General features: G+C 50.2%; 7 protein-coding genes across 7 annotated transcripts; 4 read left to right on the top strand and 3 right to left on the bottom strand.

The window, feature by feature from the left end:
- Nucleotides 1-738: 738 nt before the first annotated feature.
- Nucleotides 739-1,621, top strand: FIBRA_02873 (uncharacterized protein; the record flags this gene model as incomplete). The annotated part of the gene is made up of 2 exons (XM_012324724.1): nt 739-1,153; nt 1,212-1,621. The coding sequence occupies 2 exons, from the start codon at nt 739-741 to the stop codon at nt 1,619-1,621; spliced, it is 825 nt and encodes a 274-aa protein (XP_012180114.1).
- Nucleotides 1,622-2,847: 1,226 nt separating this feature from the next.
- Nucleotides 2,848-3,762, top strand: FIBRA_02874 (uncharacterized protein; the record flags this gene model as incomplete). Its single annotated transcript, XM_012324725.1, has 1 exon — nt 2,848-3,762. The coding sequence occupies one exon, from the start codon at nt 2,848-2,850 to the stop codon at nt 3,760-3,762; it is 915 nt and encodes a 304-aa protein (XP_012180115.1).
- A 1,543-nt stretch (nt 3,763-5,305) lies between these two features.
- Nucleotides 5,306-7,927, bottom strand: FIBRA_02875 (uncharacterized protein; the record flags this gene model as incomplete). Its single annotated transcript, XM_012324726.1, has 10 exons — nt 5,306-5,331; nt 5,388-5,490; nt 5,550-5,610; nt 5,692-5,789; nt 6,050-6,386; nt 6,440-6,540; nt 6,589-7,173; nt 7,232-7,342; nt 7,390-7,498; nt 7,554-7,927. The coding sequence occupies 10 exons, from the start codon at nt 7,925-7,927 to the stop codon at nt 5,306-5,308; spliced, it is 1,905 nt and encodes a 634-aa protein (XP_012180116.1).
- Nucleotides 7,928-10,051: 2,124 nt separating this feature from the next.
- On the bottom strand, nt 10,052-11,428 carry FIBRA_02876 (uncharacterized protein; the record flags this gene model as incomplete). The annotated part of the gene is made up of 3 exons (XM_012324727.1): nt 10,052-11,117; nt 11,165-11,324; nt 11,380-11,428. 3 exons carry the CDS (start codon nt 11,426-11,428, stop codon nt 10,052-10,054), a joined length of 1,275 nt encoding a protein of 424 aa, XP_012180117.1.
- Nucleotides 11,429-11,947: 519 nt separating this feature from the next.
- Nucleotides 11,948-17,803, bottom strand: FIBRA_02877 (uncharacterized protein; the record flags this gene model as incomplete). Its single annotated transcript, XM_012324728.1, has 18 exons — nt 11,948-12,098; nt 12,150-12,697; nt 12,754-12,979; nt 13,035-13,336; nt 13,387-13,534; nt 13,591-13,699; nt 13,769-14,687; nt 14,738-14,876; nt 14,926-14,996; nt 15,054-15,153; nt 15,698-15,750; nt 15,803-16,247; nt 16,306-16,446; nt 16,506-16,729; nt 16,774-16,884; nt 16,931-17,153; nt 17,209-17,474; nt 17,531-17,803. 18 exons carry the CDS (start codon nt 17,801-17,803, stop codon nt 11,948-11,950), a joined length of 4,449 nt encoding a protein of 1,482 aa, XP_012180118.1.
- Nucleotides 17,804-21,089: 3,286 nt separating this feature from the next.
- FIBRA_02878 (uncharacterized protein) lies at nt 21,090-22,936 on the top strand (the record flags this gene model as incomplete). Its single annotated transcript, XM_012324729.1, has 8 exons — nt 21,090-21,529; nt 21,590-21,734; nt 21,790-21,894; nt 21,948-22,046; nt 22,099-22,465; nt 22,521-22,655; nt 22,708-22,771; nt 22,837-22,936. 8 exons carry the CDS (start codon nt 21,090-21,092, stop codon nt 22,934-22,936), a joined length of 1,455 nt encoding a protein of 484 aa, XP_012180119.1.
- Nucleotides 22,937-23,650: 714 nt separating this feature from the next.
- Nucleotides 23,651-24,782, top strand: FIBRA_02879 (uncharacterized protein; the record flags this gene model as incomplete). The annotated part of the gene is made up of 4 exons (XM_012324730.1): nt 23,651-23,996; nt 24,047-24,149; nt 24,211-24,436; nt 24,492-24,782. 4 exons carry the CDS (start codon nt 23,651-23,653, stop codon nt 24,780-24,782), a joined length of 966 nt encoding a protein of 321 aa, XP_012180120.1.
- Nucleotides 24,783-24,989: the final 207 nt, after the last annotated feature.

Consider the following 24,989-nt stretch of genomic DNA (forward strand, 5'->3'; position numbering starts at 1 on the left):
TTTGGGAGGGTGACGAGGCCTCGGGCGCGGGTGTGCGGCGTGGACGCGGGTGATGGCAGCGTCCCGAGGCTGGTGCGGACGGGGAGCACGGTGGGTGTGGTCTGATGGAGGAGGGAGGGAGGATGGTTGATTCATCCGTTTATCCGCACGTGCCCGGGTCGGCGGTGCCTGTGCGCGATGGAGGTGGAGGGGTGCGCAGCATCAGCCATGACCATCAGCGGCCGCGATCAGTGCACGTTCGCGTGGGCGATCGCGGCCAGCCACCGTGCGCCGGGAAGATATCGCCGGCCACGGACTCCGGACGCCCGTGCGGTGCCCCCACGACGGAGGACGGAGACGGACCATCTCGGCTGTTGCGTGTGCGTGTGCGTGTGCGTGCCGACAAAGGCCTGCGTTAGCGGTTGTACACATTTGTATTCAATATTGCTCGCTGATCCCTCAGAGTTCGGTGTAGCCCCTTGGATCAAGTCTATCCCGGTCCTGTGCATCACGCGTGCATGTCCCGGTGGCGACTCTGAGAGAACGTGCTCGCGAGACCCCGGGTTTCACGGACGGGCAGTTTGAACGTCGATCGCGAACATAGTATCCTCCCCGGTGCGCCTTGTCCGGGCCTGGCCTAGCGAGCGAATTCGCTAGAAGGTTGGCAAGTCTGGCTGCAGCCGGTGAGCACTCCTCAATCCGCCCCAGTGCTGCCAGTGCACATGTTTTTCATTCGGGAGCTGGAATTTCCTCTATGGGATGGCACCCCCGCGTGGGGCAACCCTTCGTGCCGATCTACTTCTGCGAGAGATGCTTTACCACGTTTCGCCGTCCCACCGGGAGGAAGCGGACGAGACGTACGTGTGTCGCGGTGCAGCATATATCCCCAACCTGGCTGGAGCTGCGAGTCGGGTCTGCGCACAGTGCTTTGATGCTGCCCTGACTCGGGTGCTCTTTGGGGACTCTCTGCGTCTTCCCATCCTCCCGTTCCAAGTTCTTCCCACCTCCTTGACTTTGGACAAGGAGAAACCATCGTCGTTCACGTGTGATAATCTCCTTCTCCCCGAGACGGTGGCGTGTACTGGATATGGGCCGTTACACGTTCTCTCTGCCCCGGGATGCGACCGGGAATGGCCCAGGCTCCAATTCTGTGCGCGGAAGGCCCGCCGTCTGGGTGCGTCCCGCTTTGCGGCTGCCCGACTTCCAGACCGTGTTCGGATTGGCTTCTTCAGTGTATTCCCAGATACCCATCCGTGCGGGGCGTGGCCCATCTTCCCCCCCCATCGTCTCTTCGTTTCGTACTTTGGGATCACTTTCGAGTCCCCTGGTCTATCGTGTGTGCTACTTCAGAGATGCTCGGGAGGTCCGCCGTCTGGGTCCGTCGCTCTTTGTGGCTGCCCGACTTCCAAACCGTGTTCGAATTGGCTCTTCAGTGTATTCCCACTGCGCGCGTGGGCGCGTCCTCCCTGCCATCGTCTCCGTTTCGTACTTCGGAATCATCGAGTGCAAATCTATTTTATACAATCATCTGCTGACGGAAACAGCTACTGTCTCACTCCCGCTGTTTGCGCCCACATACTGCAAGCACGCTCATCAGGTCTATGTGGATTTCAATATCTGGGCTGCTTCTGTTATCGGATGAGCTGGATGACGGTGAAAATTTTTTGTGGAAGCTCGAGTGGGAGGTATAGGCCTCCATATGTTCAAGTACTTCATCGTGTGCGCTGTTATACAGACCATGACCATATATGCTATTCTGAAGTTTGTTTTTTCCCATTTTCTACATGTATTTTACACTTTTTACATGCTATTTACGCGTTTTAATAAGTCACGTACCATTTTATAGGAAATCCCATGATATTTGGTTTTCTACACTACTTATAAGGTAAATAACGGGGGGCAGACTTAGTTACCGACCATTATTTACATGTCTCGGAGTTTTCCCGGGACTCGGACTCAACCATCGGCCCCTCCAAGTGCTGTTTTGAAAACCGGTCAGTAGTTCTTTCCCCAATGTTATGGCATGATTGAATAAAACGCGCCGCCGCAGATACCTTCTTACTCGCCGAGACTTAGGATGCACTCGTATGATGACAGGGGCGACTATTCGTGCTTTTTCTAATGGCCTGATTCTTCACGAGATCTTCCTCGGCGTTTCATCAACACATCAGGGCATCTCCAGCCTCACACAAGCAGCTCGGGTCTGCAAGGGCTTCGTCGATGCCGCTACAACCGTTCTTTGGACAACCATTCCTCAATTTATCCCCCCTTTTTAAACATTCTTGCTGCATCACTCTCCGAATACCAGGGTAGAAACGAAACAATTGTATACGTGAGCCATTTAATACATTGGGACGAAGCTATGAGCTTGACGCGTGATCCAGATTCTTTCTGCGCCGATAGATGATCTCGAATGGTCTAGGCTTCAATTTTACGCTCAAAAAGTTCGTAACCTCAGTTGCCTACTATCCCATCCCATACCGTGTTACACAACAAGCCTCATTCAAATCGGTCCCTCGGTTTATTCTCAGATGCATCTCCGTGCTAGTGGCAGGCCGAATTCTCTCTGCCGTCGTTTCTATTGAATGGGAAGCCCCTCTTTCCGAAATCCTCAGTCTGTGGAATTTGATATCACCGTCTCTACAATGTCTCCGCTATCGTCATCAATCCGTTGAGCTAAATCCCGAGACCGGGGGCGACAATCACAAACTCATACATTTCCTATTGAGCCTAGGGTGTACTTCGCCGCTTCTACGCGAACTGAACTTAGACTTTGAATCCTAAACACTTACCTCATGCCATCTTCGCGGGTCTCCTCAAGCTGCGTATCACGTTACGTTATGGCCCTAGTATGGACCTACTACGTACATGGCAAAATTACAAGTCCTCGATCTTCATCTGCCTCAGGACGAGGCGGACAGTGATGAATTGAGCCAGCTAGGACTTGTCGGACTTGTTTCATTGCGATCTCTTCTTGTGGCCGGATCAGTGATTCAAGTTGGCACTCTCCTCAATGGTATATCCTCATCTCATCTCGAGTCCATAGAAATCGCGTACCATCATGTTGATTCCGACTTTGACGCTGTGCGTTTGGGCCCCCATATTAATATCCTTAGGACGTTGGGGACGAAGTTCTGCGTCTCACTACGGAGTTTGGAGGTCAACTATTGGCCATTCAGATTGGATGATATCCTTCAGCTATCGTCCTTCCTGTCACCTGTGCTGAACGTCCGAGGTCTTCGATCACTGACCCTTCAATCTGAGCAGGAACTATCTTTTCTGGATGATCCCATTCAACTGATTACCACGGAGTGGGATGAATTAGAAGTCCTAAATATTGGCGATTTCGCACGTGTGTATAACTACGTCTCGCCAAGCACCTCAATTTGCTGCCTCATCGACTTCGCACGCCATCATCCTAACCTATATTTCCTTCGCCTTTTTGGAACGTGCTTCCGCCCGCCGTCAGACGCGGAATACCCCCTAAATCTCGAGGCCCCATTGTTGCCTTATGCACATGGATTGAGACAGCTGCGTCTCGGCATATCCGAGGGTATGCATATATTGAACGATATCAAGACAGCCCAGTTCCTCGACAACATATTCCCTAATCTTGACATACAGGATCAAGTCGCGAAGGCGAGCGCGGATGCAGCGCGAAATGGCAAGGCATGGGACAGAGTTGTATGCATGATAGACGGCTCTGCAATCGGCCCGAGAGAGACATTCGCGGTGTTAAAAGGTAAGCTATGCATTATACAAGAAGACCTCACTGTGAGCTGAGCATTATCTACAGAAATGAGTTTCGTCCATACACGCGCAAAGTCAATCCTTATATCGTCATATTGCGTGATTTTGAGCCATTACAGAGATTGTGGTGTCCGGGTCGTGGCCAGGCGGGATGTATCGATATTGTAAGTAGAGGCACTCTGCCGAGGAACCATTCTTGCAATTTGCTTGCTGTGACTGCAATTTGATATTATTCGATGAGTGAATGGACCTGTTCGGCGACTGACCGTTGACGTTGAACGTTGAACTTCGAAGCCTTTGAGCGAGTACGACATGAACTTCGCTGTTCTGCCTTTGCTAACATATTGCGTGGCTATACTCCAGCCCAAAATTAAAGAATTTTACGGTACGTTCGAAACTCAATGAGCATATCTAATGGCTGCTATGCTGACTTCGAAGCGGACAGTCTAGTACGACCTGGTACGAATGAAATGCACGAGGACAAAAGTGAGGGGCACCAAGAAACACCGTTATGCTGTGAGTGCACGAGTCAAGCCGAGTCTACAGTTAATACCTGGGGAAATGAAGACCGACAGAACGTGTATCAGTGGACGACGGTGACTTGAAACCTCGTTGGTGGGTGCTGAAGATAAGCTTTACTCTACGACCCCTTGCGGAACTATTTCATTACGCCACCCCAGCGCAAGTTGGTTTTCTCGATGCTACAGCAACAAGTGTCGGTTACATAGACTCACCTCTGTTGCTCTTGTTCCAGATCACTGAGTAGTCGTGAATCAGAAAGATCGAGTGCTCGCGTAAGCTGACAATCCCTTTCCTTTATTTGCATTTTAACGCACTCATCCAGACATTTTTGACTTCCCAAGGATGATCGATGAAAAACGGCCCAGGTTGGGACATTATGCTCGTAAGCCCTGCGTGCATAGCAAGTTGGGGTAGGAAGGGATACATTCTCACCAGTTCATGTTGCAATATTGCTCTGATTTATTGTATTAGAATTAAATGTAATTCAATGCATGCGGTGACCGGTGGAGTTTCGGTGACTTTATACTGAAATACTTCTTGTCAGACCTGAAATTGTGATAGTCCTTCTTGCGCGAATCGTCTTAATGATTTCCGTCGCTCGCTAGTTCCGGCTTATATTGACGTCCTCTCGTTCGCCTCTCTCGAAGGGCCGAGCGGGCCTCCCCCAACATCGACTTGAAAGATGTGGATGTATCTCATTTTCGTGACAACTGGCGGTGTCTCTTGTCTCGATATGATGTGTGCGAGAGCGCGAAGGGTGGCGGCCTTCAAAATCATTGTGGCATTCTTGTTGTACTGACCCTTCTTCCGGGTGCACTGGCATATTCCATTACAAACGCATTGTCTGAACCGCGAGAGTCCACGTGCAGGTAGCTGAATCGCAAGACAATTCAGATACCAGCGGCTCCTTCAAGATCCTGAAAAATATCCTTATATTCTCGGAGTAATGACATTTTTGGGGGCCAGGACTTTCAAAACGGATGCCCTGCAGGGGAGGTCCGGGCCAGACGAGGGATCACCACAACTCGTAATCCGAGGGAGACATCGCGAAAACCTATCGCTTGGCCTGACTGACAGCCTCTGCAGATGCAAGCATGAGCGTCCGTCTACGCTACGAAGAGAAGAGAAGTGCGCACCTCGTCGTGTAGCGTCCTCCAACAGCTGTGTATCGACGTGCTCAGCCGGGAGCTGCACATACCGCACCACAGAGCCGCGAATGAAGCAGTTCTTCACCGCCATCTGCGTCCAGCGTCCGCGCGTCATCCTCCAGCCAGATCCAGGGGGCAGAAGCAACGCACCATGTGTGGGTGCCGCGCCTCGTCCAGCACGGTGATCGAGTCGAGTCGGATGTTCAAGAACCTACCAGACGGCAGAAAGAGGCCTTAGCAGCGGCTGCTGATGAACCTCGACCGCCCGCGCAAATGTGGCACCGACACTCACTGGTCGACGGATTTGAGCACCCCGGTGATGGAAAGGTCGTTCTTCAGCTCGACGGTGACCTGCTGGTCCGTGAGCGTCTTGAAAACCGAGAAGATGAGCTGCAGATGAAGCAGAGCATAAGCACTCCCGAGGTGCACTCGAGGCGTTGAAGTGCACTGACCATGGTGGCCGAGGCAAAAGACGTGCAGGCGCCCAAGCAAACAGGCAGTTACCTATAGTAGTAATTCTTCTTCGGACATTTATAGAATACTGAAAATTCAGAAACGAGTTGGCCGACGCTAGGTATAGTAGAGATTCTTGTGCATAATAATGATAATAATAGCGGCAAGAGTAACATTCATATATCAAACTTGACAACCTGCTGGCCCCCTCCCCGTTCAATCTTCAGCAGCCTCTTCGCCACACATCCGTAGATAGGCCGAGTCACAGCCGACCCGCCCAAAGCTCTCGCGACACCAGTCTCCGCATTCTTAGCGGACAGCACGTCTTTCAGCCGTCCTAATGGCATCGCATACGTCGGCGGAGACGAAAGCAGCGCAAGGAGCATGTGCGCGGTGAGGATCTGCTGTGCGGTCGGCTGAGCCGCGCCCGCGGAAGATGAAGACGACGGCTGCGTAAGCGAAAACGATGAAAGGCTCGATGCAGATGGCGACGTCGGGCTTGGGGTGTGGGTTGAGAGCAACTGAAGGTGGGCGCTGCACGTGGAGGCCTCGTCAGGCTAGAATAAGAGAGGGTCGGATTGACGTACATGGTTTCCTTCGCCCGCGGGGGTTTGCTGCCCCCACCACCGGACACATCGAACGGATGGCCGGGCATGATAAGCTCGCCGACCGTCACCCACATTTTCGACTGCGGTTATGTGAGTCTACAAGCTGAATGACAGCGCTCGCTACTTACAACAATACGCTCGAGCTCAGCAGTAACTCTAATCTTTGATTCCTTGCGAGTATCAGATGGTGGCTTCTCGTCTGGTGGCTTTGTGGGTGATGGTAAGGGCAACTCTTCATGAACCCTGTCCGGCGATTGATGCTCATCGTGGGTCATTATCCCCGATACGGCTGTGGGAACCTTGGTCAAAACAACTGTGCTTTCTCCAACATCACTGCTACCGCTGACATCCTCGCCGGTATCATCAGCACCTAACGCGACAACAGGCGAATCTGAACATCCCTCAAAATGGTCATCTGGCGCGCCGAGCGCCATGTCCTCAAAATGTAATGAAGGGCGAGAAGCTGATCGATCTTTCCTCAAGGGAACAGGGCTCGAGAAGGAGACTGCAGAGATATTCCCCATATCCACTTCTTCGTCTAGGAGGGAATCTCCGGTAAAGTGCAATGTTCGCGCAGCAGCGCCAGGAGTGTTCCAGAACGCCTCTTCCTGGTCGTCCAGAGGAGGCGGAGTCGGAGTCGATGACTTTGACTTCAGATTCGGCTTAGGTTTTGAGGAGCTAGCAGATGCTTTTCTCTTGAGCAGGGAGTCCCTCTGTGACACAGAACGCGGGTAGATCGAGAGGAGGCCATGTTATATTATGACGACTGACCTGTTTCTTAAGTTCAGTTATTCGTAATCCTGCAGTCTGAATACGCCGCTCTTCCTCCTTTATGATGGAGCTCGGAGATGCAGGTGGCGCAGCGGGACCTGTAGATGTGTGCTGTACTTAGCTGGAGTGAAGGTCAGTGCAAGAGATGGCATCCTCACTTGCTTAAGCTTATCATTCAATTTTTGGATATTCTCCCGCACAGTTTCCAGCTGTTCTACTATGCTCGACGCCTGTTCAGAAGCTCGTGGCATCGGCCTGATAGATTGACTGGCGCACAAAGAACGTCAATGCGGAAAATGCTATATTGAAATGCCGCACTCACTATCGATCAAGATACTTGACTGCTGCTCGGGCGTAGACTTCTGGCTCGTATTCGCCCATTCTCTGAGCATCCGGCCTCCCCACTTTATGGGGCGGTGGACGTCTCAGCGGGGTCGCTCCATGGAACTCTGCGCGGGCGATCTCTCCAACTTGTGGACCGCCAACTTCTGCATCAACGGGCGGTCTGGCAGACGGCACAAGGGTGAACAAGCCGAGTTCAGCAGGATCGATGTCGCGGATGAGGTCGCCCAGAGGTGTTTGAAGGACAGCATGTGTGAAGGGACCTGAGGAAATTGGTGTCGCCGCAAGAGAGTTTGACTGAATGGACTTTGCCAGTAAAGAGATGCGGTCGACGTGGTCAGAGAGAGAACTCATTCTGCTCAAGTCGTTGTTTGGCTCAGACAAGGCGCGACTTCACATGTTCGACACGCTCAGACCTGCCCTAGACTGATCACGTGGCAGCGTACCTCCCAAAGCGCGCAGGGATCTTTTTCTTCCTTGAAACTCCTGGTTTATACTCCGTGCCTAGAGATACATGCAGAGTTTCGGTAACTGTAGCTATTGAAGATCGCCGGAGCGGTACGCACTCTTCGCCGCGCTTGACATTGAGCTATTGTGGTCTTGTGCCCAGACGTGTCGAAGACCAATACCGTAGTCTGCCAGAGTCCGTGACTCTCATGCGATTCAGGCATTACAACTTGTGTACGGGTAAGTTGCACAGGGCGGCGATACTTTCCAAGGATCACTTTTGCGTGTATGCACGGAGTTCCTTTCTGTTGGTCTTAACACATCATCGTAAAGCATAAATATCCAGACTGGGACAACGGTGCACGAGGGTGACGAGGAAAGAAATTTCCACATAGAGATGGTGTCTCGTCCTTGACTTTGACTTTGAATAAGAATGTGGCAAGAATTTTGGATAGGAAGAAGGGGTGAGGTAAAGATCTCCGAGGAACACTTGCGGCAGCATCAAAGAATCCCTTGCAAACCTGAGCTGCTCTGGCGACATCTGAGGTGTCCTGGTATGGTGTTGTAATATGGGATCGAAACTCCGAAGAATCACGTCGACGCAGGTCGGCGTAAAGAATCGTCTTAAAGGGACATGTGATGAGCCTTATAAAAACATTCAGACACCGTCGCGGTTCATTCAATCACATTATATACGTATATCCAGGAAAGGAACGCTCACCAGCTGCTGTTTGTGATTATTGTCCGGGCTATCATAGCTCAATTCCTACATTCAGGCTCCAAGAGCGACTCCAAAATAGCCAAGGAACACGCAGCATATCTCCTATCAGTCGCGACCGCGAAGATCAGCATATGAAGGTATTTATGCGAACCCCATTAAGTGAAGGAAAACAAGCCGGAATCTAGAGAGCAGTCATAGATGCCGCAAGAAAGGGCACAAGAGCCCATGATTGATTGCAGTCTTGGATCTGTAATTCCGCACATCTTCAGGAATGGACAGAGACAAGTCATTGGCAATGTCAACGGCCGTAGCTTGTCTGACGCAACTCACCATTACATGTTGGTCATGTCTTGAAGGGTCTGCACCACAACTTGAAGACATCGGAGTGAGTGGAAAAACAGGACATTCACCGCAGCAGTAAGTTTCAGCAAATATCAAATAGCCAAGCTCCACCGTGAATGATCGTAAGCCAATTCGCCAACCTTCAATAGGAGAGTAACTTACCGAAATCAGCACCACTCTTAGGGTCAAATATGAAATCCGGCGAGTAGAAAAGCTACAATTAGTTGCAATAGAGCATTTTCAATATTTGAAGGCGCTCGCCTTGCGTAATTTCAGAGAACGACTAAACCCGCGCCGCACGATCAAATCTCGTACGATCAGATCTGGAAGGAATTGAGTAAGAATTAACAGTAGGAGCAAATTCAAGCTCTTCGACAAGAGCCAGGCTTACGCGCAGCACACGAAGTGAAAAACTCTCGAAAGCATGAGAGGGATTCACTGTAATCGCCACAAGCCTGAAGAAGTTTCCTGTGAGCAGAGCAGATACTTCCTTCAAGCTTGGCTCTTGCAGGCTTTGGGTATCCGTATCTGTTGTATCAGCTTGAGATCCATAACCATATGTAGATCTCCACTTACTTGCTATTGGAAAATTCGAATAAGTTGGGGTCAATGATGCATGGTCCATGATTAAGACGCGATTCGGTCGTTAACGAATCTGTTCAACTTGAACATATATGTGTAGAGGTTCTACTTCAATCGGTATCACAATCTGAACATACGCTCAAGCTGGTGCTCAGAACATCCCTCGGCCCACGATCCCTCACCTATTGTCGTTTCAAATCCTCACATCCTCACAGAATTCTAGCAATCAGGAAATTGACGGACTCTCATCGCAGTGTGAGCTGGAATTTTTCACTAGTACTGCAGAAGTAGTACTGTATTAGCAATGTCGTCGCAATGAACCGGGCTTGCCTCATAAAAGTAAAATAGTATTCTTCGTGATAAAGTTGCAAGTGCCTTGTGCAACCTCATCGCGTCGGCGTTGACGACCCTGAAGACTCAGTGCTATCCCATCGACCAAACTCCCAACCATCATTCGACGACCCACTAGCATTCAATCCTCCCCGCTTCCAGCTTTCTTGGTCCCACGTCCATTTCTTCTGTGATTTCTTGACATTAGAGGTTGAGGTTCTACGTATGAAAGGCTCTTTTGCAGTAAGTTGCTCAATCTTCGCGACCATATCCCAGGCCTCGCCACTTCCCATCGAACTTTCCTCTTGCCAGAGATTGCGCTCGCCGACCTCACGGCGGATCATCTCCGCTAGGCTGCGCGTGCGATTGTCCATCTCTACACCATTCACCCGCATTTCCTCGAGGGCATCGCAAACACCACGTAGATCGCGGAAGCACCGCCAACGCGTCTCGATGAGCTCGTTGTACGCCGGCGTTGTACAGCCGAATACGAACGATGGTATGGAAAGATGTCGTGCGTGGTCGAAGATGGATAATGAGAGATGAGGATCGGCGTACTTTTCGCGGAAGGTACGCATGAGTAGCGATATGAGGTGAGGGTATGCTGGAGGCTGGAGTTGCACAGGCTCCTTGGAGGACGTAGGATTTTCAAGCGATCGTCTTGCATTCTCTTCATAACGCTGTGACTCTGCAAACACCTCCTTCATGGCCCAGTCAAGAAGTTGTTGATCCGTATTGCACAGCTCCATTTGTTCCTTCTTCCGGTCGAGGTCTTCGTCCGCTTTGTCCGTCCACTTGATATGTTTCGACTGCTTCCGTAGTCTCCCAAACAAATCACCCATCTCGGAGGATCCTCTGCGTCCAATTCCTAACGTGGGGGAGAGCGAGCGAGGTTTCGAACCGGTGCTCTGTATGTTTTTTTCAGAGACCGCACTGAAAATCATATTGAACATTTCGTCGAAAGCATTGATTTCCCGAACAGTCATTCTCTGGCGACGAGGAAATCTGCTCGTTTGTGCGCCACTGGCTCGGGCTGTCGAAGGAAGCAAACTAGGCTTGTCCACAATGTCGTCAAAGACGTGGTCCCATGGTGACGCAGATGGCGAGAATATCGAGTCCTTACTACCAAAACGATTAGTCTAGAATGACGCATTACGAGCTCGGCTCACTTTGTTGGCTTAGAAGAATTCCCCGTGGAATAAAATCGCCTTTGAGAGTGGCAGTAATTAGTCGATGGTGAGGTGGATGTAGAAGTGTGTGTATGCGATGGAAATGATACTGAACTCAACCTGGAAGAGGGCACCTTAGGTGGACATGGTTCGGAGGTTGCTAAACAGAATGGATTACGAGTCGTCCAAGCGACGCAGACAAGAAACGGACGCACCTATCCGGGCCACCGACGAGGCCTGTTTGAGCGAATGCTTGCCGAGCATTATTTACGGGACCCAAAACAAGACAACAGCAATGAATTTCCTAAGCAGTGCCGGGACCTCGTTGACTACGTTAGCACTGAGCACTGCGACTGGGCGTTCCAAACTCTAAGGCTCCATCACGTGAGCACATAGAATGTACACAGCATCAGTACTTTAAATTCCTGAGTCTCGCTACGAAATTGGATTAGCCAAGTAGCTAGCTGCTCCATTACAGAAACTCTTCAGGCCCTTGTCGCAACCGTTACTTTCCAAATGCATAGAATAGACGATAGCTATTTAATTGCGAAAGAATGTAGCTTGCCTCCGGTATCGAAAGAATATTAACGAGCGTTATAATGTGTGGTGCGTCTGGATCCGAGAAGAGAAATGCCGAACTGTACATGGGAGGTATCCAAAAAAAAAGCCAATCCAGATAGCGAGGAAAAGGATAATACAACAGATTAAGCAATGTGATGCTATGTCAAGAAAGATGTCGTCGCAGTAGTCTAAAATTGGGGTGTGGGTGACCGAATAGAGGGATTAGTAATTGTTGCGGCGGCGGGGCTGCGACGTCCTGGCCATGGGAGTCGATGGTGGAACAGCCCCTTGGCCATGGGCGGGTACGTAGTCGGGATCGGTTGAGCTGCATTGCAGGTGCAATAACAAATTATGAACAAAAGTCTGTTCATACCTAATGTCACGTCAGACATTATATTAAATCTGGATGCAGATATCGGCTTACTGTGCGTTCGTGAAGACGACAGCCATAGAGTCCGAGTTGCAGCGAAGTAAATTTGGTGTCATCACCAGAGCCAGGTTCGGGGATGTCATTTTTGTGATCGCTTGAGTTCTTTCTTCCAGGAACACCTGAAGGAAGCTGATGATGAACAGGACTACACGTCTATTGATGGTAGGCAACCTCTGGATTATACCCAAACATTGATCCGGATCATGGGAGCTGGTGATACAGTCATCGTATAGCTCATCAGGCACGAGAGGATCGCAGAGCTCGCGCAGCCATAGCTTCAGCAGAGAAGCGAGGACGTGAGGGTCATCCACACCATCGAGACTATAATAACCTTTCTCGATGCGGAGCTTTAGATCTGAAACCGAATCACTGTCCCCAGGTACACGAAAAATCCCTTCGGTTTTGGTGCCACCAAGCGCAAGGATCCCATCGGCAAGGAAGGGTAAAATGATGGGAACCTTCATGTGAGGATAGCTCCGCTCTTGTAATCTGAAGATAGTATCGAGGGATTCCCCAAAAATAGATGGGTGGAATGCAGCGTCCTATACGCAGTGCATAACTTAGCGTCATACAAATAAAGTTACGATAATGGACTTACTGAAGCCGTCTCGATCTCTGCGGTCGTCGGAGCTTTCCCCCTAGGACCTTTCCTCGATATATACGCTAGTCGTCGGAGGCAATATTTTGCCATGACGTCAACTCTCCCTTCCTGTCGAGACGTCGCTTGCTGCAGAAATGATTGCAGATATGTCTCAAAATCTTTGGAAGGTGGAAAGGTAACAAGAAGGACGCAAAGGAATTGCCAGCCCTTGAAGACGCTTTCACTATTAACAATCAAACTCTGCCATTCACCGTGGAGAAACGGGAGATAACACGAACGTGTTTGGGTTACCACTGAGCTGTTTCGTAAGCTGGCAGTAGACCTCGTCTCTCAGCTCTCCATGAGCGAGACCTTCTCCTAATAACCATCGTTCCTCCTCTAGTAAAGCCATCGATGATCCTGTTTTCAGAGAAGTCGTCGAGCCATTGACTGGTATGGTAGATGTGTCTGAGTTTAGGCGTACACCAACTGGTCTGTCGCGCTCTCGGTCGCCCATAATATGCTGTATTACTTTGAAGATCTTCAAAGCATCTTTATGTAGAGACTTGTTGAGCATTAGCAGCGGTGAGCTGAGAGGTATCTGCCTAAATGTCAGGGTGATAACATCGTTTTGGATAATGAGGATGTAACCTTTTGCCACGACATCAACTGCGCAACCGGAACTTTACGCTTGAAGAGGAAGCCAGTGCGGTGGATTGAGAAGTATTGCTTGGCGTACTGTGACTCGGAGAATTGCTGGATCTCCGATGACAATTCATGAGGTAATACAGGATATCTTCTATAAAACGTTCAGCGGTCGAATGGTATTATCGTTGTTGACAGATGTAAACACACCCTGTATTCAATGACGCTCCTGATTCACGTGTCGTCTTTCGATACATGCCTACTGGCACAGGGGTTGCAGCTGCGGGATTCAGCATCGGGTTCAAATTTTTGGTAGCCTCTGTCGAAGGGCAAAAAACCGAACCAATCAGCGCCTTGTATAGGGGATATAATCAAAGCATATATTAACCTGCGTTGGGTATGGGACTACTGATCACTTTACCGTGCAAAGATACAGGCATAGGCGTGGAAACACTCCTGGTGCCAAACGGAGGGGAAGCGGGTGTGGGTCTTCGAGGAGACAGCGAAACGACATTCCTGTCCTTCTTTCCTCTTGGCCAGATTGGAGATGATGGCGCAGTATTGATCCCCAAATTCCTCGTATCTGTGCTGATACGTAGTCTAGTGGCGTCTCCAAGAGATGGCGTCGTGGAGCGCCCAACATGTCCATTTTCAGAAGACGCCCTGTACTTTTCCTGCGTGGTCGAGGTCGAAGTCGATGACTGAGAGCTGGAAAGCGCGATCATCTCTAGCGCAGCGTTGAGGCTCTGAGGCTGCGGTGATCTGTACGCGAGATAGCTAGACGATTTCGAGCGAGATCGGCCCAAGGAAAGCTCGTCCAGAGTTTCAGAACGTCTGGGTGGACGATCGCCTTCCTTTGTCTTGCCATGACGGTCGTGCATTGATGTGGTCGATGTGGACTTGCGTGCAGCAGGCGATGCTGGTCGAGTAGATGCATCAGACATATAGGGCGAGCCAGGAATTGGCGCAAGTGGATGGCCACGAGGATATGATAGAGGGCCTCCGCTATTGCCTTCATTTTGATACTCGCTACTAGACCCCGGACGGCGCGGAGACTTCCTGTTGGTACTTGCATTGGACGCAACGCCAGATTGACCAGTTTTTCCGGGAGAGCTCCGAGTAGAGGATTGTGAACGGCGGTTTTGCAACTTGGTGCCCTGTGTCTGAATCGCTTTGGGGGTTTCCTTCTCAGTCATATACGAATGTGATCTCCGATAGGGAATGCGTTCTTGTGTACTCGACGAAGGTGCTGCTGCGTCTATCTGCGAGTTTCGCCGAATAGACAACCTGCGACCAAGTGCGGTATTCTGCATAATGTCATGCTTCGTCGATAAGTGCAAGCAACGGGGTTACACACTTGCAAAACACCCAAAGGAATCACAAAAGCTTGCGGCCGCTCCCAAACTGTCTCGCCAGACTTCGTATGATAGTAGTAGGGGATCCCGCTCGCCTCGTCGATCATTTCCCACCATTCACCCTCCGGATTTGGAGGAAGGCTAAAGCGCGCTCAGCTTAATGATTGATCGAGAACCAGATGCCACTCACAGAAAATTACCGACGGGTGGGTCCCAGCTGACTTCACCCGAAGCAGGACACGCATAAAAAGATACCTGTGTCTGTATTTAACAGAGTGGGCACGCACTGTACTCGCAATTAACATATCTGAAACTCACCTGTGGATCGACCAGCGTAACCCAGAAATTCGATCCCCATCCATCATTCGTCGTTGGCGCTGAAGTAGACGAATCGCCGGAGGACAAGGTCGATGCTGGTCTGCCATTTAAACGCACTTCAGGGGTTGACAGCACCTCGTGTTCGCCACTGGCATCGTTTGCCTTTTTACCATTGACGACGGATTTTGATGGACTCTGATTCTCGGAGTGTGTTGTCGAAGCCTGAGCAGATGTCATACCACGACAATCACAATGTTCCAGAGAAAAGCAACGTTGCCCAGCCCAGCGAAGAGGAAGTTTTAAAGAAAGGTATAAGAAGACAAGGTATACAACATGAACAGGTATAAGTATTTCGCGTTTCACGCGGCCGCAGGGTTGGGCGCAGGTCGCTTAACTTCGCCGCGAGCTGGTCCCGATTAGCGACACGTGATCGAATAGCGGCTACTGTGGACTTTCGGGATCGATCGCGACTTGGACTCGGAAGCTTTCTTGCTCAGGTCTTGGTATTACTAGCATCACTCGTTCGAATAGCATAATGTGGTAACTGATTCTCGAACAAATGTACATGAGTGATAGGTCAGATTATCTCCCACTCCAAACAAAGTTACCCATTGGCAACCTAGACGTTGAGTTACAATACTTACAAACCTGCTGCTGCCCTCAGTCCGGCATAATTAGGTGTTCCAAGACCAGTTATCTGGTAGAGATGGTTAACGGACGAGATCCGCTGAGAAAATACATGCTCATACCGGGTCCCAACCGGCGGTAGCAGAGAAACCACTTGTGTTACATCCTGGGTTGTTGCCAGAGGTGATGTCTGTCAGCGCAGACGTAGCCGTTGAGTACAGCCACGGATTCAGGAATCCAAGAGGCGGCTTTCCAGAAGCAATTAGCTCGTCGTTCAACAGCGCGACAACAGATGCCCATATGGGGCTCGCGCAGCTTGTGCCATCTTCTAGTATCGTCTCCTGGTCCCAAATGATCGGGATCCAGTTTGCTTGTGCCGAGACGTCAGGGTATCCCCTTCCAGAGGCGTTGTATAGACCATCATATTCACTGCCAAGGTAGGAAAGATAGGAGGAGACCGCGGATTTCTGGTACGATGGAGTAGCCCAGTAGTTGGAAAAGCCGCCTGACGACAGGGCGATACCAGTCTCAGGATTGACACCAGTTGTCCCACCGACGGATGTTACACTGGAAGCTTGTTATTCAAAACAAATAGGTTCGTATGATTCGCCGAACAGGGGCTTACTAGGGGCATCCGGACGGGAACGTTGCTAGAAAATCCGTGCAAGTCTGGCCGCTTTTAGCACCTCCTACACCGCCGTCGCCAGAAGCAAAGAAGATAGAAACTCCGCGCGCACCGAGCTGCGCATAGGCATTACACAGGTTGCTTCATACAGCAGAACTGGTCAGAATCGACGCCACGTGTGAAAGACGATTAGAACCCACGTAGCAATCTCCGTTGATATATAAGCCTCATCATCGCCGTAGCTAGTTGTCAGCACCTGAGGGGGAGAGTCCTCATTTAACAAATAATCGATTGTATCGAGCCAATCTCCAAGGTTGTCATCATCTTCTGACCCAACAGAAATGAAAACCACAGACACATTTGTGGCAAGGCCTACGGTGTACTGTATATCGATATTCTGCGAGAGATGAATTACTATGCGTGTCTACACAATGAAGCACACACGCGACGTAAGCAGTCGGAACTCACGGCTTCGAAACCTGCATCATCCTCATCCTGAGGATTTGTGCCACTGTCAATCGATAACAGAGTAAATGTTGATGTATCGGACATGTCTGGACGATAATCCTGTAGGAATGTCTACGACAACTTAGCAAAGCATAGACAATGACAAAAGAATTTGTACCTGAAGGTCGGCCGCATTGGCCCAATTATCATCGTATGCAGTGACACCAAGCATATTTGAGGGCTGAGTCGCTGGGGTAGCAGGAATACCGTACAGAGACTGCAGGCAAGCCGGGGTCATGTCACTCCCACAGGAGTCAGATACCGTAGCATTATTGTTTTGCGCCGAGCGCCTTCGTCCTATAGTGGATAACATAGATTTTTGGGACCTGTATCTGGGAAATCTGGTTGAAGACGTCAGCTCTAAAATACTATATCTCGATCGGGAAACCAATTTACATCGTGGTTGGATGCACTGCAGCAACATGGCCTTGTAGCTGATCGGGAAGGGAATACAACATCGTTCGAATGGTATTTTTCCCTGTAGCGTCATGTGTGTAAACGCTGTAATCTGCATTGAATAGCTCATTGGCAGTGCTGACAGAAACTTGGAAGCCAAGCCAATCCCCCGCGGGGGTGAGTTCAGTCGCATTGATATTGTTCACCTGCAGCCACGCATCTACAATGCGTCTTGTATCTGGGGATGGAGCAACAAATGCCGCTGCCTGGTGTAAGTCAGGATCATATAGTACGAGCTACAAGCTTCGAGGGTCAAACATACCTCTTCCTTGCTCAAGTGATGTCCATAGTTTGGGCTGGTTGGGGTACTCACGTCATAAAGCGCGGCGTCGAGCCCAGCAGAATCGCTTTGCGCAAGCGCGATGCGTATGTTAAGGGTGGTATCGGAAGGAGCAGCCCCAACAAGGGTAAACCCTGTTTGAGGACTTGCTCTGCGGAGCTTATTGAGGGAACCGTATCTTACGGGATTGCCGTAGGCATACGCCAGAAATGAAAGTAACGCTATATGTGTTGCACCAAGGAGCAAAAGAACCATTTTGCTTTTGAGAGACTCGGACGGAGAGATGGAAGATCTTCTGCATCATCATGCAGGACTATTTGTCTCTTATATAGACACGAGGGGGCTCACCTTGGATAGTACGCGAACGACAGGAGATGAAAGATAAGAGCATGTGCGGATCCGCGAGCAATTTGTTCGTACCCTTACATATGCACCAGATAGGATCGAGCCATGCGGGGTGAACCTAGGTGATCATGATCGCCGGAATAAACTCCAGTCCTCACCCATATTGAAGCCGTACTTAGCAGATGGTGCGGCTGGGAAGAACATCCGAATCACGCCGAGGCTAGTTGCAAGCACGAAAAGAACAGATACAGTTGAAGAACACAACGTATGACGATGATCTTGTGGACAAGGATCACCTTCGAGTGATCAAGGCGAATGTCGACAGACGCTTAGCTCTACCAGTAAAAAAAAGCATGAGTGAAAAGACCGGGCTCAGGGCCCAGCCAAGATATTTCAGTTAACGGGAAACTTACGCTGTTTCCGGCAAGCATCGGTATCGACCATGTGCATCACCGCATCCGAATCATATCAAGGTCATATGCACAAGAGCGAACCGGGGATCGCGGGTGAAGTTCAAAGTCACCTACCCGATCAGAACCTTTCGTCTCCATGTGCGCTGATTACTGCCGCGTCGTGTGAGGATTGACCACTAGTCAAAAGGACGGAGACTCTCATAAGCAATGTGAAAAGCAGTTCCTAGACTCGCTAGTAAGCAAGAACGCAAGACTGATACTGAATTGTGCGTTGCTGGCAGTCGAAGTTCCAATGAACGGCGACAGTACTCATGTCGGACAAAAAGCAGCAAGCTAAGGTTGGTGCGCAGGGCGACGGTTGAAGTTATTAGTCTAGTTCAAGCTGCTCTGGACATCATTGTGGTCGCGGCGGTTGCAACTAGCGCTGTGATCAGTGTACACAAAGCTCGTGAAGACCGCGTCGTAGTAGGACCTCGGCTAATCCCCTATGAGCCTCAATCCCAAGGGTACCCATTTTCGGCGGTCGGAAAATGCCCCAATTCGGCCTGATGGCACATAACCTGCCGGAGATTGGTCGATTTTCGGCTCAAATGGGATCGAACCTCGCCAAAAATTGCCAAAAAAAACCGCCAATATAACGTATCTACGTAGAATAGCAAAACGTCTCAATGCACGACGGTTTTTAGTGTCTCGAATATATTTTTGCTACAATTTAGGTTGAAACCTACCCGAAAGCTTTGACGTGAACCCTGATCGTCTTCCGGGTTAGCTTGGGCACAAGAGCGTTTGCGACGAGCAGCAGGCTAGTAGTCAAACTTTCAAGACGAGGCTCTATCTAAGACCTTGAATGTCACAATCACATCATGGCATACTCATATGAAACATAGCAGATGATCATAATATCAAAACTAATGTGTTCAAATATAATCTATTTTCATACTAATGCTCGGGAAGTATGGCTGAAAGCGTTTGGTAGCCACACCGTTCAATATCGGCAATACTATGTATTTGTACACACACCTTTACCAACTTATCCTCCTCCTCCTCCTCCTCACCAGTCCGAGACTCCCCGATTCGGCGGTCGTGGCATCAAAGACCCCGTCAGAGACCCTCGTTTCCCTCACCTCTGGAACATAACATGAAGGGTCACTGACCCCATATTCAGCCCTCGGGGACTGGTCCTAAGGGCTCTGGAGACCCTCATTTTGGTAACTTTGGGATAGAGGCTCATAGGGGATTAGCCGAGGTCCTGTCGTGGCCTGTCGTAGCAGATCTACAAATATGGTCTCATATCGCGCGCGCTAACTTCGTACGTGTCATCTCATACACAGAAATCTTGTGAAATATTCACTAACGGAGTGCACAACCCACAGCGGCGAGCATCATTCGCTATGGAGAATCATACACTGACACTGTGTTCACGCATAACAGAGTGTCTGAATTCCTGAGTGACATCTTTCTACCTTTGAACCTGCCAGACGGCGACGACGATCATGCGTTCATAAAAAATATGAATTTAAGTTAAATTGCGCGAGGCTGTATCGGAAGCCATAGCATGCCGAATCCAAGTTCAATCATCAAGCTACCTTGGAGGCTTGTTCATCTGATCCCTGCACCAGGCATGATATCACTGACAGCACTGACAGCACTGTGCAGTACGACGTAGTACCAGTTGGATCCCAGGGTGACCCACAGTGTTCACAATGTTGACCAAGTTCCCCAGGTTGCAATAGCCGTGGCCCGTAATGGTACGTCCGACAACTTTTGCACTATCCAGATTCGCCGTGTCTCGAAGTTGAGACTGAAGTACTGACATTGGGGAATCTTCGAGAAAGAGGAAATTACATTTTCATAACTTAAAAATCACTGCCTCACCTAGGCTGTGTTCTCATACCAAAAGTGACACGCGCTGAGCGTCCTCCCACGTTTCACGTGTGCCTAGGGACCTGTGTCGAACCTAGCCTCACATGTAAGAAACCTCGCACAAGTGAGCCATACTATATATACAGTAGAGAAAGGCCACCGGAGACGAGGCTGACAGTGAACGCGCCGCGTCGAGGCGCGTTTCGTCTGGAGACAAGACAGAATTGCTACGATTATCTGAAACACTCTTCCAATCGCAGCGAATGATTTTTAGCGCTCTCGCGATCGGTGAGGAGGTACTTCCCCATCAATTTTTGACGTAGTCACAGCAGATGAATTCAATTGGTTCATACTTGGCGCCAGAGCTAGCAAGCTCAATTTCCACTCGAAGACATTGTCATCGACAAATCCAGGACAAGTCAGAGATATGGTCAAACATGCGAACCCAATGATCAGTGGACACTGAACATACACGGGAGCACTGAGTGTCTAGATCTTCAGAATCTCATCCCCGGACATGCCCAAGGGACGAGACCAGATTACTGAGCTCCATAAGGAAACGCGAAAGCGGATTTGAGATATCCATAAAGTTTCCGTTTGATCAGTTCACATAGGCCGAATTGTACGTGCGCATAGATCAGGAGAGGTTAAGTGTTTTATATAATGTCCGAAACGCGCGTCGACGCGTCGACGCGGTGCGTTCACTACGTCTGGGGCGAGACCACGTCCACTGTGCTGTGATGACTATGACCATACCATATCCATCAAGAAACGGAGGTCTATTACCGCCTAAGTTGTGAGATATTCGTGTTTCAAAGAGAAGCGGCGGATGCAGGTGCCTGATGGAAAAAAAAATCAAATGACTCCAGATCTCGAGTATAAAACGTCCCAGTCATATCTTAGTGCTAAAACATCTAAACATGTCTATCCCATTCACCCCCCTCTACATCGATGGCCAGTACCGTCCGGCCAGCACGGCGGCAACCTTCGACGTGCGCAATCCGTACTCGAACGAAATCGTTTCGCAAGCCTCGTCAGCTTCCAGCGAAGACTGCGCGAATGCGGTGGAGGCCGCGGCACGAGCGTTTCCGGCATGGGAGCAAACACCAGCCGCCGCAAGACGGGACTACTTGCTGAAGGTCGCCGATCTCCTAGTGACCGACAAGTACAGGGAGAAGGTGATGCTCGCTATGCAGGAAGAGACCGCTGCCAATGGCATCATGCAGGGCTTCAATGTCTACGTCGCGACCATCATGATCCAGGAAGTAGCCACCATGATCTGCGACCTCAAGGGCGAGACGTTCCCATCCGGCACCCCTGGTGGTCAGGTCATAGTTCAGCGCAGGGCGCAAGGTGTTAAGTGCGAGCGTTCCGCGTGTGAGAGGAGATAATCATGCTGATTTTATGCCTCATTTGGTAGTTTCGCCATAGCCCCGTGGAATGCGCCTCTGGTTCTAGCAATACGCGCTGCGGCATACCCCCTTATCTGTGGCAACACCGTAGTCCTCAAGACTTCAGAAGTCAGTCCACGAACACATCAGGTTGTTGCAGAGGCCTTTCACGAGGTACATACCTATGCCCTCTACCATGTGAAGTCATTGACGAATTATTGTCACGCAGGCGGGACTACCTGCCGGCGTCCTGAACTTCATTCATGCATCACGAGAAGATACGCCCGCACGAGTTGCCCAGATTATCGCACATCCCGCGGTGCGCACAATTAATGTAAGTCCCTAATCCTGGTCATCCCTTTCGACAATGTTACTGACTATTTGTAGTTCACTGGGAGTGACCGCGTCGGGAAGATCATAGCAGGAGAAGCAGCCAAGTACCTCAAGCCTTGTGTCCTAGAATTAGGTGGAAAGGCTCCGGCGGTGGTACGTCCTTATCAGGTGTCGTAAAGTTCTGTACAAATCCCCCATTTTGTAGGTCCTCGAAGATGCGGATATAGCTCAAGCCGCAAAAGCTATTACCTCTTCAGCACTACTGCATTCTGGGCAGATCTGCATGTCCACTGAGCGTGTCATTGTCCAGCGAAAGGTTGCGGCGAGTCTGACCAAAGCTCTCGTCGAAGAGTTCAGCAAGCTCAAGGCGGGTGGCCCGGAAGAGCCGCTTCCGGCGCAATTCACCGAAGGATGTGCGGATAACATCGTGTCAATGCTGCGCGATGCTCGAGACAACGGAGCTAAATTTTTGTTGGGTGACGGGACACGAAAGGCAGCAGTGGTGCAACCGCATATTGTCACTGATGTGAAGCCGGGGACGAGATTGTGGGAGCGAGAGTCATTTGGGCCCGGTAAGTTGCAAAAGTTCTGCTCTATTATTTGTGGCTTTCTAAGACGCATCCATAGTCACAATCATCACGGAGGTCGATACGGTTGACGAAGCTGTGGAAATGGCGAATGCTTCCGAGTACACTCTAGTCGCCAGTTTGTGGACCAAGGATGTCCATAAAGCTATGGACGTTGGTATGCGAATTCGAGCCGGTAAGTGTGTGTTCGAGGGCACTTTGAGCAAGTAGGCTGATCGCTTCGCTAGGAAACGTCAGTATCAATGGACCTACGCTTCACGTTGAAGTGTCAAAGGACCACGGTGGGCTGGGGTAAGTCTCCTCACATTTTGGAAGTGCTTTATTGACATACTGATTGGCGACCGTCCCACGTCTAGTGGAGCCTCGGGATACGGGAGATTCAACGTTGAGAGCTTCACCGATACTAGATCAGTTGTGTTCCATCCTGCCAACCCGCCTCCATATCCGCTGGTGTAATTTAACTGTATTAAAGAGCGTATATGAATGTATTATTGTCACTGGCCAGAAAGGGGCTTACCACAGGATTGTTACCTGAGAGTGGTAACGCAGCGGGGCGGTGCCAGAATCGCCATGTTCATCACAATTTGATATCATTATTGTCCTGATTAAATCTCGAAGTTTGATGCGTCGACAGGTTGGAGCTGTTACTATTCAGTGAGACCAGCATGAGTAGAGGAGGAGGAGACTATTTCCCACGGCGATCACTCAGAGAAATGAGATGTTGATGACGGGGGAAAAAAAACCCTGCCCATGTCAGGAACAAAAACCGGCGAGTGAAATTTTGTCGATATCCTGTACACATAAATGAGATAATGCAAACATGAAAAAACTGCACATGGCAGGGTCAATGACCGGCGCGTGAGGTCTTGTGCCAGCCGGGCGCCCCTCGAGTGGAATATATCAGCAGAGTTAGCTACAGGCTGACTGCGAACTTTGTAACTCCTTGCACTCACGGTCTCCATATCCTTACGATGTATAACCTGTTATATCGCCCCAAGGCCGGTCATGTCCATTTCTCAAGAGACCATGATATTTCGGCCGAGGATCGTATATGCCTCAATGTTCTACCATTTGGGGAGTCGTTGACGTAGAGTCTCCAACGGCATTGCGTCGATAAACGCAACAGAAGTCAAGCTTGAGGTATATAACCACCCAGCTCTCCATCCACCGATGTCGAGACGTAATATCATGTTTTTCCGGAGCGTACTCTCTCGCACCCTCCCTCAGCTCCGAACCGCCAGCAGGGCTCTATCTAGCACAGCTCCTAGCCCGGGTTCCCATGCAAGGGCACTCCCATATTCTTTCTTACCCGCCAACTCTCTTGACCCAAAGCCTCGCACGAAAGGACTCACAGAGATTCGGGGGCCGTATTATGCGCCTGTGACACAGACCTACCTGGACGAGCTTCTGAGCGACTGGAGCGAGTACGTAGACGGTATCAAGTTCGCAGGCGGGGCATTCTCCTTAATGCCAGAGGATCGGCTGAGAGGTTTGATCGAAACCGCACATAAACACAGTACGTCTCGTAAGAGGAGGGTATTCTAGTCAACACTGACATCTATGCAGATTGCTATGTGAGCACGGGTGGATTCATCGAGCGCGTTCTCTCCGCCTCCAGCGGGAACAGGGATATCATTTCCAAGTATCTGACCACATGTAAGAACATGGGGTGTGTAGCCTTGGATATCCATCTCCTGTGCGTTAGTTTATTCAGACCAATAATCCTGCAGCTTCGATGTGCTTGAGATCTCTTCTGGCTTTCTGTCGATACCCACGGAAGATTGGGCATCCCTGGTTGAATTCACCGCCGCTCATGGGCTCAAACCTAAGCCTGAGGTTGGCATTCAGTGGGGCGCAGGCGGCGATGCCTCAGTGGAAGAACTTGAGTCTGCGGGGACGCGCGATCCAAAGTGGCTTATTGATCGCGCCAGCACATTTCTTCAAGCTGGAGCATATGTGCGGCGTCATTCACAATCATCGAACATAGCCGCAACTCATTTGTCTCCCTCAGATGATCATGATTGAGAGTGAAGGCATTACAGAGAACGTAAAGGCCTGGCGGACCGACGTCATATCTGCCGTCACCTCGGCCCTGCCACGCGACAAGATCATGTTTGAAGCAGCCGAGCCCGACGTGTTCGCGTACCACATACAGAACCAGGGTGCGCGCGCAAACCTCTTCATTGATCATTCGCAAATCGTGCAGCTTGCTTGTCTTCGCCGTGGTATCTGGGGTACGGGCAGCACCTTCGCCCGTGTTGTGACGTTTGAGGACGTCCCGGAGCATGGCAAAAAATATTAAATATTGGGAAAGATGTAAATGTCGTAGCCCATGATTGTACTTGTATCAACAATTCTTGTGCAGCTACTTACTTACTTTAATAATGAGCTCATCTCAACAAATAAATCTTTGGCATACGGCACCCCGGGAAGATTGAAAAGATGATGTACTACTTACACCCACAAGTGAGAAAGAGCCTAGTACAACCGGTAGCACTTATCGTAGTGC

This window comes from Fibroporia radiculosa, assembly GCF_000313525.1.
Source record: "Fibroporia radiculosa TFFH 294 genomic supercontigs, scaffold1461, whole genome shotgun sequence".
In the NCBI taxonomy this organism is placed as follows: domain Eukaryota; kingdom Fungi; phylum Basidiomycota; class Agaricomycetes; order Polyporales; family Fibroporiaceae; genus Fibroporia; species Fibroporia radiculosa.